This window comes from Haemaphysalis longicornis, unplaced genomic scaffold (genome assembly GCF_048455015.1).
Source record: "Haemaphysalis longicornis isolate Haplotype H1 unplaced genomic scaffold, Haemaphysalis longicornis Haplotype H1 scaffold_5, whole genome shotgun sequence".
Taxonomy (NCBI): domain Eukaryota; kingdom Metazoa; phylum Arthropoda; class Arachnida; order Ixodida; family Ixodidae; genus Haemaphysalis; species Haemaphysalis longicornis.
The window spans coordinates 46,574,043-46,591,524 of NW_027526385.1; the positions used below are offsets into that span (position 1 = coordinate 46,574,043).

Consider the following 17,482-nt stretch of genomic DNA (forward strand, 5'->3'; position numbering starts at 1 on the left):
CATGGAAGTTCAAAACTAAACAGCAAAATCATCTAGCCATTTACCGACTAGCCAGCAACCATTGAAATTCTTGTAAACTAATGATTCTCCATGACAAGCAATAACGTTCTACTATCATGCGGTATTTATTCTATCAACGATTCCCGATGACTGTAATAAGAGCATTTCTGTGAACTTAAACACGTTTCAGCCGTAGGTAATGAAGATACGGAAGCGTCGTCGTCCATCACAATTTCTCTTTTGAGGTAAATCTTACAAGACACCCCCCAACTTTGTCTTTTGCTTGTGCACGACGTCGACGCTGTTTCGTCATCAACTGCCAGAGGCCAGCGCTGCAGTATTCCTAGATCGGTTGCACACACCGGCTTTGTGGGAGCATTTAGCTGCAATATACTCCTCGATACGCGAAACTGCATGCAGGCATGGAAAAATTGCATGAAGCAACAAACTTTCACTTCCATCTTGACTTCCAGCTTGGCGCATTGAGCGTCGTCTGCTATTTGTAAATACTGAGTATGGGCGCCTCGTAAACGTCACATCCACGCCCAAGATTTACCGATCTGAAAAGCGCACGTGGGGTTACATACGCTTTGCAAGCCGCTCCGCAGAAAAACGACAGAAAGCCATGCACAACTACGCTGCGCTAAACGCCACCGGCATTCCACTGACGAGCGGTTCGCCACGGGCGGCGCTGTTCGCTGAAGCGACGGTGGTGCCATACAACGGCCGCCTGGTCCCTATACATCACTGCTGCCGCGCCTGCTTCCGGTGTATCATCACGTCAACAACAGCTGCAGGAGCCACTGTTTGCGTCATGGAATTGCTGAGAGGGGAATTGGAAAAGGAAATGCGTTGTTTCATTAGCAATTGAGGCATCTTTTGGCACTGAATCAATGCTAAACTTGCTATGGAAAGGGCAGACTTTCATTTGAAACCAACTTGCTCGTTGCCTACAGTGTCTAATAAATTTGTTATGCTTTTGTGCGCATAGTGTATGCAAGTGCTGTATGTTTGACAAAGCTTACAAACCCTTCAAGGATAACAATATATATGTATGTGTAAGATGTACAATTTCTTTTACTTTGCTTTATTTTCTGCGGTTTTTCAGTGCCATCCCTGACAGCCGCCAATCCGCAAGAAAATTTGTGGTGTATGAAGACTGCCTCATACAGCTCTTCACCTCGTGCAAGCACTGTGGGTTTCGCACAGTTCCAAGCTTGACGGTAAGAGACAGCTTCAGGAAGGTTTTTTTTCTAACATGCCCTTGCAATATTGCTGGGCACTAGGTGTGTGTATGTGTGTGTGAGAGAGAGAAAGGGAGAGAGAGAAACCCAACAGTCTGGAATGCCAGAGTTTCATACAGCAATAATAAAAGAGGAATGTGGTGTAGCGAACGTGTTCCACGATGGGCATCATGGGTATAAGTGGGCTCAGACTGGCAGACTAGGTTGCTGACGAAAAGTGCTGTTGGTTGTATTACGCAGCCAGTTCAGTTTTCATCATGGTTTTGTTTGCACGTCTTTGCCAGTCTAGGTAATATGCGGCGTGTTGGAAAGGAGCGGTCAGAAATACTTTTGATTTTGAACTCACTGTCGAACGCATGCCAGCAGCATGGCGAGGGGAAATGTTCTGCATCCGAACATGCAAGCGGGGCGGGTTGTTATTTCATTGACCACAGAGCATGTGACAACTTTGACTACGAATTGGAAGTTGCAATGCCACTTGCGGGGCAGGGTGTTTTATTTTCCAAAATGACAAAAGCTGCAAAACATGCTTGCCAGAGCCAAACTTTTTCATCTGCGGGTTGCAGGTTAGTTGAGTGTTCCGGTTTCGGGCTGAAATTACTTTTCCAAGCGTAAGGATTTTCCTTTTTTTAGGAGAAAAACCTAATGGAAACATATATGCACATATACACTTCGAACATAACATAGTGAACATGTCTGGCAAGATTCCACTCCACACATCCCTGACAGCCTCAGAACAGAGAAGAAAAATGCCAACAAACACATTCTGCACACAGAAGTTGTGCCTTCATCTCGCGATTGCAACTGATTAATGCGAACTTTTGGTCCGTAAATAGACACGTGAAACGGTTCATAAAGCTCATGCGTTAATATTCTAGCATTCTTGACTAGCTCGTGTAATCAGAAATATACAGTGTAGGTGAAAGTCACGGATCATTTGTTGTCAATCGTTAACCTTTGTCTCGTCCTCGTCACGATGCGTAGTCAGGGGTACGTTAAGGGACCGTGCAGATAAAATACAAGTTTGTTTTATTAAAAAAATTTCGTGTTTTGTAGTGCCCCCAGTGCTTGTCCAGCAGCAAACAATGCCGTATTCACTGAGAAAATTGATCTAGGTCTAAATTTTGATTCTTCCGCCAAATCGTGTGTTTTCGTGATGTCTGCAATAAAGTCATAAGTGGGCATGTTTAAAAGAACTTCCATTGCATCATTCGCCTCCGCACTCTGGGAGCAGGACGAGCAGATGGCGTCATGCTGATGCCAACTGTGAAAAGGAATCGGTTCTGAGCTTTCTCGTGTACGCTGATGAAAATGGATTTAAATATGTTGTACTGAATGGTTACTGTGGAAAGTTGCTGGGAGACATCTCCATATACCAAGGAAGCTTTTTACCTAATTGTCTCGGCTTTGAAATTTTATGTCAGTACTCCTTTGATTTCCCTGATGCAAAAGAGTTGTGGATATCTCTTTTCAGACACTTGGCTCTCTTGCCATTGTTCGCACCATGTGCCATTGTGGTGTGAAGGAGTGGCGTAGCCAGCTGATGCAGGCCAAATACGCCATGGGGAATGTGGAGCTGGCTGCAGCCATAGTGTTTACTGGCTGCAGCCCCATGCAGATCATACGATTCCGAAATATCGTACACACGGGCGCATCTGCCTTTCGCCTCCATCAGAAAAGCGGCCGCCGCCGCGGGGAATCGAACCCGCGTCCTCGTGCTCAGCAGCACAACTCCTTAGCCACTGAGCCACCGCGGCAACTGATATGTTGCTTTAGCTAATCATGTGCAGACATACAGGAATGCACTGCCATAAAGTACATTCTTTTTTGGGAGAACAGCCTGACGAAGAACGTAGGTATTTAAAGTACGAGAGAAGCAATGGAAACAGGAAATACGTGCCATATTATTCGCATGGCCATATCATTCGTGCCGTATACCATCCACTGCAATGTTGAAGGAACAACACAGACAAAATACAGGTTTGGTTCGTGCGTAGGTTTTAATTCGGATGTTAAAAATATTTATTTTGACGCGTTGACGACAGTATTTGAAATGAGGTTTTAGCAGAGCGAACCACAGGCTATGGCCAGACAATGAACCTTTTTCCAGTAGCGATCTACGCATGCGTGGGCTGCCCGTCCGCCATTCTTGGCAGTTGCCTCGGGCAGTATAAGCAAAAGAGTGCACGCACCCTCAGCTTGCCGCTCGGAGAGCGGCTATGCTATAGGGCGTTGCACGTTTTTATTTCCTCCTTTTCGACAGCTCGTGGTGAGTTTGTACATGCAGACAAAAAAATGATTACGAAGGGAAGGGGCGAAGACGTTTGAGGCTGGCAACGCTGAACGCACAAATTCACCAGTGAGGGAATGAAAAAAATTTTTAAGAGAAGTAAAGGAAGAGGCATTTCTCCAACTGCTGCCAATTAGTCTTGAGCATGTGCACTTGCTCTGTGGCATTCATGTGAAAGGTATGGGTGGCAGGTGGGTGTGGGAGGGACTGCAGGACGAGATGGTTTTGTGCACGAGTTTTCCGACAACAATACTTTTATACTTTTGGGGGGGGGGGGGGGGGCGTGCCTAACTGCCACTTTTTAGTTGTCGTGGAGGCTACTAGGAGTATCAGTACTCGAAAAAGGTTCATTTCCTTGGAAGTGACGGTGTTCAAGCTCTGCCGTTAAGGTTGCATGAATAATACGGTCGAAAGCTTTTTCAATTATCACCAAATATTAAAATTCAAAATTCTGCGGGTTTAACGTGCCGAAGTCACGTCTGGGCTATGAGGTGTGTCGTAGTGGAGGGCTCTGGAATAATTTTGGCTATCTGGGCATCTTCAATATGTGCCATAACCCTTGACACAGGGGCGTTCTTGCTTTTCACCTCCATCTCAAAAGCAGCCACTGCAGCAGGAATGGAAAATCGACAAATATCTCAAGGTTATACTACTGGTGTTGAAAACGTGCTAACATTCTTTTTGAACAAGTAATGGGGTATTGGTAAAGCATTCCTTTTTGAAACCGGGCTTCCTAGAACTGAAGCTCATCCTTGTAGGGATTAATGTCAATCGCTACCGCTTTTCACACGAGCTGTGCGCAAGGTTGTGGTTTTGTGTTGCATACGGAGATAAATACGATATTGTGTTTGGTGCGGTGGATGCAAGAAGGAACATGAATGCAATCGGAAGTAAGCAGAGCGTGCATGTGTGCTGCTAAAAGAGAAGCTGTGACCTATTGCCAGGCAGAGCCAGTGACTGCGCTCATAGCAATCGCAGGGACATTATGCGCGATACGAGGGAGAGATCCCCGGGCTGATGCTCAACACTTTGAAACCATCCTTTGAGGAGATGATCCTTGGATAGTATTCCAGTGATTGGGTGTGTAAAATGGCAGCCTCTGGAAGTCTGTTCGGTGGGGCTGAAATGTCGGCGATGCTTTCTGCAATGCTGTCTCAATGGCCGCTTAAAGCCAGGTCTACATTGTTTGGCCTTCTTTATAGTTGGACTGAGAAGGCATTTGAATGGTCCCATGCATTGCATTGATCAATGACTTGCCCAGTTGCCAAAAGGAGTGTGTATGGGATGTATGGGGCTCGCTAGACTCCGAGCATCAGGCCGAAACTCACACATTGAACCACTGGCAATAGCACACTTCGTGGAGATGCCAGAGGGTGAAAAAACCTGCCCGCATCTTCCCACGGGGGGAACTCGAGTAAATGCATCGCAGAGTGGTGGGGGTATCGCGTGAATGTTGCGTAATTGGGTATGGTTTGGGAATGCTTAATTGTTATTTCGTCTTTATTATTCTTATTTATTGAATGAAGGAGAAGCAAAGGCAAGGAGTGTAAAGTTAGTCTGTCTTTATTGCTTGGTGCCGTCAAGCGAAGCGTCAAGCGAAAGCCAAGCAAAGACGCCCTTGACTGAATTCCGAACGCGCGCTCCGCCGCTTATATACACACCACCCGCGTTCAAGGGAGAGGAGTACGGGGGAGAGACGCGCATGCGCACACTTCCGTACACAAGCGCGCGAACTTTCCACGCACCCACCACGCCGTTATCACATGTACACACCCTGCCACCGTTACTGTTGAGCGCGACGCAGCGCACGGGTAGCTACGACGCATGCGCGCACAGACGCGCTCCCCCTGCACCGCCGCAGCGGTTGTTGAGAGCGACGGAGCGCACGGGGTACATGCGCTCCTCCCGCACCGCCGCACCTGTTGTTGAGAGCGAGGAGGGTACGGGGGAGAGACGCGCACCTGCGCCTCGACGCGACGCGGATGCGCAGTGAGCGTGTGGACGGTGCCGACAACATCGACGAGTGACATCGCGAGCCTAAGAAATGCTCCGCATTTAAAAACCTTGAGTAAAATCATTTTTTGCAAATGTTAGAAAGTGCTATGCAATTGCACTATCGTTGCTATGGTTCAGTGCTCCTGAAGTAGTTTTCAAACTGATTTTAATGGTACGTTAGATTGAAACAGACTGGATGGCACCAAACCCTCGGGCCATAATTCTATTTTCCTTTTTATCGTTGCAGTGGCTTTGAAAAAGTGCGGCTCACCATTCCAGAGGATCCCCAGGCTGCATGTAGCCAGGACAGGTAATTATTAATTATCCTGCCGCATTGTCAAGCGCTGGGGCTCTCGAGAAACAGGCTGTGTTTTGCGAAAGGAGAAACGGCATTTCTGTGTTTTTTTCCCCACCTGTTTCTAGCGACGAAGATGAGAACAGCACAGCGGCGGGCAAACAAGCGGAGCCCGGGTTCTCGTGTGCCAACTTCTCGCCGTGTTCGACCTATTTTATGGCGGTGACCCACAGCAAGAGACTCCTTGTCTGGAAGCGGAGGAGCTGTGGTGACTGGGTGGCCGTTTCCCAAAGGTGAGCTCCCGTTTTGAACCTTGTTTTGGGCCTTGACGTGGCAACGCACCAGTGTCTAGGACAAATGGAAGCTGGCACCATCGTTAGTGTGGTTCCCACGGGTGGCTTGTGTGGCACCAAAGTGGGAAGGCAGGTCTGTGTCTTACCCGCCGCAGTGGCTCAGTGGCTAAGGTGTTGCGCTGCTGAGCCCGAGGTTGCGGGTTCGATTCCCGGCCACAGCGGCCGCTTTTCTGATGGAGGCGAAAAGCAAAAACGCCCATGTGTACGAGATTTCGGCGCACGTTAAAGATCCCCAGGTGGTCAAAATTAATCCGGAGCCCTCCACTACGGTGCACCTCATTGCCTGCGTTGCGTCGGCACGTTAAACCCTACAATCAATCAATCAATCTGTGTCGTCCTTTTATTGTCTGTCGTCAAAAAATTTTACGCTCTATGCGAGTGGAATAGAGTACCGACTTGCCCACAAGTTGAGCGATTGAAAGGACATTTGATACAAATGGCCTTTGAAATTTGAAACGCCATTTGAACTGCAGGGACTTCCGCCGGTCTACACAGCAATTCTCAAAGGCACTTGAAAGTTTCCGCATTCACTTGCCATGCTTTGGTGTCGCCACTGATGCCCAGTTTCGTGCTCGTAACTTGGCAAAAAGTTTTGCCTTCATGCCAAAAAACACCTTTGTGAGTGATAGAATTGGTTATAACCTACACACACGCACAAAACATGCGCAAAATAGGCAGTTTTTTTTTTTTTGCCGCGCCGGTGGTGCTGAGAGTACCATGTTACCGTGTACTCGTAGACAGAGTAATAGAAAACAAAAACATGAAAAAAATCGTTAAAAGCGTGCTCCTTAAAAGCAAAGTTTTACTTGTGGATAATTATTTTTGTAAATACGGCTTGCAGAAACTTCACCCAACAGTGCAAACATTCGCGTTTCAAATGCCGCTGAGAACCTCAGAGGCCGTTAGTGGTGCTCCTTTGACTCGAGTGGCATTTCAAACCAATGCCTTTGAAAAAGGTTGTTTAGCAGCCCAGAGGTGGCATTTAAGTCAAATGACATTCGTTTCAAAGGCCTTCATGTCGCCCGTGTAGCAGGGATATCAAACAGATTGGGGCCAGGGGTTTGCAGGAGGTTCCGGTGAAGTGCTTGCTTTGCTCCTGTCTGCCTTGTGTCTCCTCCCCAGTTATGGGTTTGTGGCCTTGCGTTCCACTGCCTGCCACCCGGTAGACCCCCACTTCGCAAATCTAAAGCTCCTTGTGGGGGATGGGCTGTTGGAATTTGTGACCGGGTTCATGCGAGTCCTTGAAAACCCTTAAATTTGAAATGCTTGTCTTCAAGGCCTTGAACTTTTACAGACCCATGAAAATCCTTACATTTCTTTGAATTTTCCTTTTAATAAGCGAAAGAGAAACATGAAGGCATGCAAGGACTAAGTGAATGTTTGTTGCTTGACTGTTGGTCTTTAGCGAGTAAATATATTTTGTAACACACTAAAGGTGCTTATTCGTGTTGCTGTAACAGACAATCACAAAACATTGTCAAAGGAGGAAATGTCACTGGAACCCTTGTTTCAGGAAGGGAGCTTGTCTGAAGACAAGTCATAGAGAAATCGCCAGAAAGTGGCTGAGGTTTCGCCACTGCTTCATATGTGTTTCTTAATATCCAATCATTTATTTGAAGTTTCCAATAAAATTGCCGTCATTGTCATGCGTGAAAAGCAGTCTGTTTAAAGGCCAACTGCACTCAAAATTTCGACCTCCCGAAAACGTTATTTCTGCATAGTCTGCCTAAAAAGACTGCAAGATACAAAATATGACAGCTAAAATACGCGTACCCACGGCAAAAGTCACAACCAAAAATTGGAGGTTTTGTAACTTAAATTCAGGAGAGTGCAGCCATTACGGCCAGGCTGAGGTCACATTCTGTGGGCTAAGTTTCGTCCTCACCGCAGCTCTAGGAGAAGCACGCCCAGCGGAGCTCGGCCGGTTTTCTGGCTGGCCGGAGGAAAAAGCGTAGGGTTGGCTGCAATGTCACTTCCGCTCATGGCTGTTTGCGCGATCCGCCGCCAGCTGCAGCGTTGTTTGTGACGGAGCTATTTTAAACGTTTATAGCTAACTAACAACGCATTTCGCGAGGCTATCATTCATGTCCCAGTTGGTTTGGTGGCATGCACTGTACATTCAAAGTAAATTTGACCGAGGTGTGAAATTTGAGGGAAGTTGGCATTTAATGAACCAGTCTTGTATCGTGTCTTCATGGCCCCTTGAATTCTGCCGAGCTGCCGCGGTGAGTGCTGTGGGTCCACCCCGATCTCTTGCAGGTGTGTGGCCCGCAAGTGCGTCCAAGTACGCATGTGTGCCACCCGGGACACCGTGCTGGTGGCGGACCGTTCCGGCGACGTCTACTCCTTCGGGCTGGACGACCCGGAGGGCTCACCCGGCCAGCGCATCGTTGGACGCCTGTCCATGGTGCTCGACATGGTGGGCAGCTTTCAATTCGTGTCCTGGGAGGGCGCGCGGCGTGACTTCTGCTTGAAGGAAACAAAATTGTGGGGGGTGCTCGCAACTTTCATAGAATGTGAAGGCAAATGCCTAGTGGGCCCTCTTGTTGGTGTGCTGCTGTTGAAGCTTGAGGCCGCGCCCTTCACTACTCGACCAGCCCCCATGGGCAGCAGCCTAAGTTCGTTCTTCTTGCTTGCCGTCGCCAGGAGCCTCCCGCTCACCCCCCTCGAAACCATCACCTCTCAAGGCGGTTAGTGCTGCACATGTGACAGTGGCCCTCTCTCAGAGCCCTCCCCCGGTGCTGCTGCTTCCCTTTCCCAGTGTGTTCTCCTATTTTTTGTACCGCTTGATTTCCTGTACCTTGCAAGGCGTCTCGTGAAACATACAGATATGGGGCTTTTGCATTAAAGGTGTTCCAATTGTTCTGTTTCAGTTCAGTTCTGTTTCAGTAATAGTCTGTGCTACAAATAACTTTGTACCACAGACTATTACTGTTAGCAGCAGGCTTTGCGCACTCACGGGCAGCGTGCCAGAAATTAGTGCCTGGAGACTTTGAGGGTCAAAGAATCGCAGTATGCTTGGTGGTTGTGTTGGGGGGACAATCATTGTTGGGGGGACAAGCCTTTGGAGTGACAATCATTGCGAGGTACGTCTTCCTCCCCAGTTCTTAACACCTCCCACCCAGTTGATCAGAGCTGTGTCCTTCGCTAACACTGTACAACTCCTGTGTATTCCCTCTATGCCTTTGTGGGTCGAGAGCCACACCTTACGCGGGGTTCCTTCTGTTCCGGATGGCCTCGGTATCGCACGTGTGCCACTGTACAACCTCCTTAATATCTTTGCCAGTTGATTCTTTAAAGCGAAAGCTTTCTTAGTGGAACCGATGGCGTCCTATCAGAAAACTAATGCATTTCCCCATAGACCGGTCGGTCAAGCAAAAAGCTCTGATAAGTCCTCTGGACACACGGTGCATGTGTGAAAACGGGCTTCTGTCGTGTCGAAATAATTACTTGAAAAATCGCGAAAAAGGAACGTTTCTAGGTAAGACAATGCACGTGTCGATCATGAAGAACGAGTACACCTCTAGCTTACAATTAAACCACTTATCGGTATACCTTTCGATTGTTCATACTAGATGCGTTTACTTAGTGTGCAAAAAATTGTCGCTTGTGTTCGTTCTTCGTTTGCTATTTGGGTCTGTGAACGTTTGACGATCGATCGGACGCACTTTCAAGCGAAGGTTTTGATGCACTTCTGATGCAGTTTTGGTGCGAGAAGGCTTTCGCGCCTCTCTCAGCTTCCTTTAGAAAAGGGATGGTAAAGTTTTTTCTATGGCATTCCATTTTACTGTTGGTAGGGCTCCCGTACGGTGAAGCCACCATCACGCAGCAGTGCCGGTTTTTTGGTGACAGTACATCTGGATGATTGGATCTGGAGTTTGTAACCCTCTTCAATGAAGGGTGGTGGGGGAGATGGTTGTGACCTTTTTTTGTCCTAGTTAGTGTTAGTCTGATGGACACATTTCTCACGTGCCGAGGGGGTCGAACTCCTCCAGGTGATCGGGGACGAAGACAGCTTTGTGGCCATGTCGGACCGCGACGAGAAGATCCAGGTGTCGTGCTTCCCCAACTGCTACAACATCCGCACCTTCTGTCTGGGACACACCCAGTGAGCGTTCGGTGGTTGCGGAGGGGTTGGATTGTCACTGCGGGAGCCAAAATGTGCCTCCTTCCCTGCGTGCCCAGGTTTGTGACTTCCTTGGCTCTGCTGCCCGGTCCTCCACAGCTCCTGGTTTCTGGCTCTGGGGTAAGTGCGCCCGATTGGCCGCAGAGCAGGTAGCCAGGGTGGGAGAGCACCTTTTAACCCTTCCACTGCTGAGGTTTAGGGGTGAAGCCCCTTAGGGGCCCGGGCTGTCGGCGTCTCACGGCGTCGTAGTCATAACTGTCATCTCATGTAGCCACGGTACTAAAACACCAAGACACTCATTTACGCCTCGCGCTGGAACGCTTCGTGCTTCAAAGACATGAGACTTTTACAGCAAAGCTGTATACCTGTACCCCCCAACGGTTTCATCTCTGTGGGCAAAAACGCCAGGGTGACAAGAATACACTTATACACTGCATGCTTCGCCCCTCCGCAGGTTTCACTTAGTGGACAAGGCCCGGGATTTTTTTTTTTTATGGCTGTTCCTCACTCGCTATTGATTTTTTTTTTCCACGTTTGTTCTATGGAAATTTGTGTGGCAGCAATGCACTACGACACTCTGTGGAGCATACACCAAAAGTTCCAAAAGAATGCCCCCCCCAAAGTACAGAGATATCAAGTTAAAAATACGGGATGGGGGAGCTTTCGGGTCAGGTGCAATGAAGTGCAAAAATGCGGCCACAGCAGCAACCGAAATTGCGGAGATACTATCAAGGAAAAAATACAAGATGGGCAAACTTTCGGGTCGAGTGCGGAAAGGGCAAAAAGGTGACCGAATCAGCGCATGAATGGAGGATTTTTGTTCACTCATCGGTGCTAAAGCCATTGATTTTAGGGGGTGGACGATCTTTGGGGTCTTTTATTAAATTGAATATTTCACTGCTAAAGGGGGGCGAGCAATGTTTCGGGAGAGGGCATTCTCGCAGGTCGTTACGGTAAACATTTTATTCGGGATTCTGTTATCCTATAAAAAAAATGTGCTCAGAACAAGCGAATTAATGCTTGACTAATTAACGCAAGAATTAGCTACTAATTAGGATGTCCATGTGTTTGAAAATCTTCTTAGTAAGATTTTTTTTTTTGAGAACAATGCATTACACGAAGCGGCTTCTGGCAGTTAAAATACAGGCAGTGAAATTCCCACTGCGTCTTTTGTCGCATCTGACTCGCCATGGCTGTGCTGCCAAGATAAGGTGAAACAACGGGGATGAAGAAATGTGCCCTACATCTGTAGTTAAAAATTTACCTGGCAAGTTCTGCGGACTTATGTGACATCTCGGTAGATTCCGCGACATGTATGCGTTATTTTTCTTACACAACTTGTCTCGGGAGTGGCAGAGAGTGAGTTGAAAAGGGAATGCATTCTGAAATGTATTCAGGAAACAAACTTCAACTCAATAAATGCAAGTGTACTTGGGGGTGGAAAAAGGTTGTGTGTGCGTGTGGTATCCCGAGTTGTCTCAAGTGTGCCAGCAGCAAAAGGTTTATGGGGGCCATGAAAGCAAAATAGAAGGTTGGTTTATTAAAAATACTGCTTTGCCTGTATATCGAAGATACCACTTCTATCGCAAACTTTGAACATTTAATCTAGATATTTAGGAAAACAGATGAGGCAGTTGCGACTCCCCAAGCACTTTCGGGGGGCAACTTTTCTATGGTGCAACTGAAACTTGTTTGTGCGATTGGTAACTGCCGATTTAAGCCACCACCAAAAAGCATGGCTGGACGATTGTGGTGAGGCCTTAGGAAAACTGTTATTAGTGCTGGCTTATATTACATTACTGTAGTGCAAAATAACCGATTTCCCTATCTCTTATTCTTAACATCTTTCGTGGCTAGAATGGATCCGAGTGAGCTACTATCGGCTGGTTCTTTTGAATTGAGCAAGGTAGTATTCTGTCTTCGCAACCACTGTAAGGGGGGACACTGCTCTTAAAACAGCTCCTTTAAATTTTTCAAGTAAACTGTGTAAAACTTGCCAGTCTTGCTGCTCTTTTTCTTACTAATTTCAAATAAGCCATTATTTTTTTAGTAAGTCCATTAGTTGCCCAGATAATGAGAGATAATTAGCCATTTTTTGGAGGAACAATAGACAAAACAGGGTTGGTGATAAAACTGCAATCTTTATACTCTCCAATACTATGAACCCTCGTGAATGCATTGAGAGCATCATTTTCCTGATGCACCGCTTGGAACTAAGTTTACAGCCTATTAAACGTTGGTGTTTGAAATGGGCACTCAAAACGGTTCCTTGCCACTGGTGCCACCAAAGTTTAATGAGCTGTAAAATTAGTTCCAAGCGATGCATCAGTAAACGGATTCTCTCGTTGCACTCATTAGGGTTCATAGTAATGGAAAGTATAAAGATTGCAGTTTTATCACCAACACTGTTTTGTCTATTGTTCCTCCAAAAATGACTAGTTATCTCTCATTATCTGGGCAACTAATTGACTGACTCAAAAAATAATGCCATATTAGAAATCAGTGCGAAAAAAGTGCCAAGATGGGCAAGTTTCACGCAGTTTGCTTAAAAATTTAAAGCAGCTGTGTTCAGAGCAGTGTCCCCCCTTAAGTAGGTACAATATGAAAAGAAACATAGATTCTGTTGAAAACGCTAGCCCCGTCTCTGCTCCATTTGCTAGTGGACAACCAAGTTGAGGGGACAGAGCCAGCAGGAATGTTGTCCAATTAACCCCCCCAGGACGGCACAGTCCGAACGTGGTGCCCCGAGACGGGTCGGCAGTTGCACCGCTTCGACATCACCGCCGGCCAACAAGAAGGCGGCCGGGAACCGGCCGTCAAACGGATCGCCCTGGAGCCCTTCAAGACAACTCTGGCGTGTCTCCTAGACGGGTGAGCCGGCTTCCCCCTTCGAGTTCCCAGTTGCTGCACTGCCGCTGTTGCTTCCTTTTAAAAATGTAGCTGCCTTTTAAATGTGACTGCATCTCATTCACTCGCCTTGTCCATGCAGCGTCGTCGGCGTTGTTGTCGTCCGCCCCTCCCCCTACACTATAAAAAAAAATAATAGTTAGCGGCGCCCGGTTTCGATCCCACGACCCTGTGGGCGGAACGCGAGGTACATGGTGCTCTTCCCACTGCGCCACAGAACCGAGACAGAATCAAATGCTACGAACGCGCCTTATATCTTTGACTCATTCAAGCTACGTCAAGAAGCTACTGATACAACACATGATGGGGCAATGATTAACACTTGCAATAAAAGAAAAGAAGCTCCCACTTACAGCAACAATGATGGAGTAAAGGTCGTTGCGACAGCAAAGCCCCAAGCATACCACTTGGAGAGATTGACCAAGATTGGCCCATAAAACATAATAATAATCATAAAACATAATAATCATACGCGTTCCCGACACGTTTCACGCGATTTCAGAATCAATCCAACGGAAACACCAAGTGAACCCCACGATGCATCGCATCTACACAGGGTTCCCCTCGCGGGGAGGTGGGCGCAATTTTCTGATTCTCCCCTCCCCCCCCCCCCCAAATAATTTTCGGGGTTATTTCTCTGTTTCTTTATTGTTGATTGGCTGCAAACCTTCCATATCGTTGCTGAAGAGGGTGCTGTTTCCCATTTCTTTTTTTTTTTTTTTTAAATCTTGGGAGAGTGGTCGCCCTGCAGCCTTTTAGTGCTGGTAGCAGTAATTTTGCCTGAAACACTGTGTTGTTTCGAAATATCAGTGCTGTATATTCATTATTTGCACCACATTGAGGCCTGTCTGCGTACAAAGGGGATTGTTACACAGCAAGATACGGCCACCAACTTCGTCGGTTGTGTGTGTATTTTATACGCGTGCGGTCGGGCAGCAGTACGTCGCAAAAACACTCGGGCGTTGGCGGAATACAGGGTGACTGCCCTGTACAGGCGGAATACAGGGCGGAATACAGGGCTTGATGGTGACTGCCGACCGTAGCACCACCATGCCAAGTTGGTGTTTGAACAGGCTCTCTTTGTTTGGCTTTTAATCTTTGTGACGAAATTAAGTGGAAGCCAATGAGAATATTCAAAAAAAATTTTTTCCTATCTGCCTCAAATGCAGCCGTACGGCTACAGTGGAAAGCTGTACAGCTTTTTCAAAAATGTCGCAGCTCAAGAAAAATTCCTCTTTGTCCAGGATTCGAACTCGGGACCACTGCCTATCCAGAGCTTCACTTGAGGTGGATGTCAAATTCTCCTTCGAAGAAACTCACTGCACCTTGGGGATTTAGCCCTAAATTTGGTTGATTAGCCAATGGGAATATCTTTTCAGGAAGATGACAACGATTAAGTATGGTTACAAATAGGGCCCCAGCTCGTTTTGGAAGTTATGCAACATGTCTTTTAACGTCACGAAAATATAGGAAAGGAGTGGGAGAGAGAGATTCCAGCCTAAATTATTTATTTTCAGCAAGCTACACATTGTTTGCTGTAGAACAAATGCTGAACGAGCTACGAGACGTATGATCTTTCAGACATTAAGAAGTTATTTGGGGTTCAGTACCTTTTCAAGGTGCCTTTGGAGCTGTGTTATCTCGAAGCTTATGGTGATAAAACTAGGTCAAGCTGGACACATGCTTATGTCATTGGGATTAACCAAGCAAAAAGTTTGATACCCAATCCACATGATAGGAAACGTTTCAACATTTTCGCATGTAGCTTCTGTGGCACTTTTTTTTTTGTTGCTGACCGCTGCTCACAAAGCTCATAATTTGTTGGGTGCTAAAAACGCGGTCTGCCAGCCTGCACTGTCTTTCTTCCTTCTTCAAGAGCTGTGACACACGTGCAAACCACGTAGGGGTCGAACAATAATTCTTCTATGAAACTTTTAGTGCTGATTTGTGGACATTGTGATTTGTGGATGCTTTTCTAGTGTTTTTCAAAGTAGTCGGTGACCCTTCAAGGCAGGAGAATGAGGTCCTTGAGGCCTCTTCATCCATTGTGGCGACATTCACCTAGACAGCTAAACATCGAGAGGGCAAGCAGCTGAAGCTTCTGACCTGAGTTTAACTTCTGGGCACCACATGTTCTGAGAATATACACATGAAACACAGGGAGGACTTCTGCTAATCTCCACGGCTCACTCGACAGTTGCAAAACGTGGCACAGCCCTTGCTGCCATACAGCTAGCTTACCGTGGCAAGGTCCCACCCTGTCACCCACAATGTTGAAAGGCGTGGACAGCACAGTCAACAGGCTAAGCCAATGGATGTAGTCAACAGACCAAATGAACAGTCTAAGTACAGAGACTTAGTCAACAGACTTAGTCTAAACAGACTCTAGGCTTATTCTAAACAGACCTAAATCAGCAGATTTAGTTTACAGACAAAGTCGACAGATTTCAGACTAGTCTATTGACTAAGCCAACAGTTAAGTCTATTGACTAAGTAAACAGAGTTGTTCAGCAGACTTGCTCAACTATTACCCAGCTGCACAGCGCAGTGAAATTAGTTGTAAAATGAGCGAATTGCAGGAAAAGGCCAGAAGTTACCTCGATGTAACCTCATATGTGCATGGGGTGGGAAAAAGGCGATCAAAGATAACGCCGCAGCCAACAAATTAGCCACTTTGCACGCATGGTCTACAGTGAAAGAAGCCCCAGGAGCCACACACGGAGTACTGCATGCCGTACGAGATCTTGCGGTCGTGCCAACAGGTCATCATAAGTTAGAGTGGCAGGTGTATAAATGAACGCCTTTTGGAGCACACTCATTCCGTGTGCAGCTCGCTGGCCAACCACTGCGTTAAATGGAAATGCTATCCCAAACTTTACGGAGCCCGAGGTGTTTTCGTGACCCGCACTTTTGCAAGATTTGCGAGGAACTAACCTTCCGTTGCACTTATCAAACAAGGGATTGCACATTTAGCGGATGAAAATGTGGGGTGATTAGAGATTCTAGCCGTGATCCTCTCATATGTTACTTGTCTCCGCAAAAAGGAGACCACATGGCCTATTTTGGTTCTCGTTCGCGCAATTACACTGACACAAGCTTACGTTGCATGTTCTTTGTACTGTAAGGAGGGTTTACGCTTAGGATGAGAAGACCTGACTAGAAACACCGAGGCTGCGTTGCAAGGCTGATCAAGGTGTTAAACAAAATAGGCCACAAAATGCAATCTTCGTGCAAAGTTTGACCTCGGATGAAGAAGTGCTTGGCTCAGGAAAAATTTATCATTGCAACACCCTGTGTTTAGTAATTGTCAGCGCTGGTCCCTGTTCTCCGTGCTGTTGTGCAAAGATGCACAGACCAGCTTCTGTCGGCATGATAAGGGAGGGTGGTCGTAATGTCAAGGGTGAGTCTCTGCTGCCCTGACACTGCTGGTTGTTTAATAAGAGATAATCTCGCACCCTGACCGAACACGCTACTGCAGGGTTCCGGAAGTGCTCCTGCTCTCCTGGAATGGGCCCGAAGCCGGCTGGAGTCGGCTACAGAAGCTGGACGTTCCCTGCCCACCGGACGACGTGGCGTTTGACGAAGACGGGCAGCTCTGGGTGTTGCTCAGCAGTCCAGCGTCTGTTCAGCTCTTTCACCGCCCGGATGGGGTGCGTGTCACTTTGTGCTGCCTGCAGGGATTTTTTTTATCTTCCACTGCACGCAACTTCCCACGAGGGGAGGGCTTTTTACGCGCAACAGCTGCGGGTGCCGTATTTTTACGCGATAACCCACAAAAGTTATTGATATATCATAAGAGTAAAGTTGATGTGCAGTCAAATCCTGCTGCAACAAAATTCGCGAGTCGTGTGCAAACTTCCTCGTGGCGGAAAAGGCTGGAAAAGGGCGTGTAGGAACGAGTTACATTAATGAATGAAGTTTATTTAGGAGAAAGTAGTGTAAATAAATAAAAAAAAAACAACAAGGAATGACAATAATCTAAAAGAACCATGAGCTGCATTGATGGATTGATTGTAGGTTTTAACGCGCTGACGCAACGCAGGCGATGAGGCGTGCCGTAGTGGAGAGCTCTGGATTAATTTTGACCACCACCTGGGGATCTTTAACGTGTGCCGAAATCTCGTACACGCTGGCATTTTTGCTTTTTTCGTCTATCAGAAAAGCGGCCGCCGTGGCCGGGAATGGAACCCGCGTCCTCGTGCTCAGCAGCACAACGCCTTAGCCACTGAGCCACTACGGCAGGTTGAGCTGCATAGTCTGCGAAACGTAGAA

General features: G+C 47.2%; 1 protein-coding gene across 3 annotated transcripts in view; it reads left to right on the top strand.

The window, feature by feature from the left end:
- Nucleotides 1-17,482, top strand: part of LOC144138186 (tRNA (guanine-N(7)-)-methyltransferase non-catalytic subunit WDR4-like) — a 74,382-nt gene that overhangs the window by 24,115 nt on the left and 32,785 nt on the right. For all 3 annotated transcript variants that reach the window (XM_077670355.1, XM_077670353.1, XM_077670354.1), the window contains exons 2-8: nucleotides 5,777-5,839; nucleotides 5,953-6,117; nucleotides 8,437-8,596; nucleotides 10,173-10,285; nucleotides 10,363-10,423; nucleotides 13,023-13,174; nucleotides 16,689-16,860. In XM_077670355.1, the coding sequence (XP_077526481.1) occupies nucleotides 5,777-5,839; nucleotides 5,953-6,117; nucleotides 8,437-8,596; nucleotides 10,173-10,285; nucleotides 10,363-10,423; nucleotides 13,023-13,174; nucleotides 16,689-16,860 (886 nt within the window). The remainder of the gene's footprint in view (nucleotides 1-5,776; nucleotides 5,840-5,952; nucleotides 6,118-8,436; nucleotides 8,597-10,172; nucleotides 10,286-10,362; nucleotides 10,424-13,022; nucleotides 13,175-16,688; nucleotides 16,861-17,482) is intronic.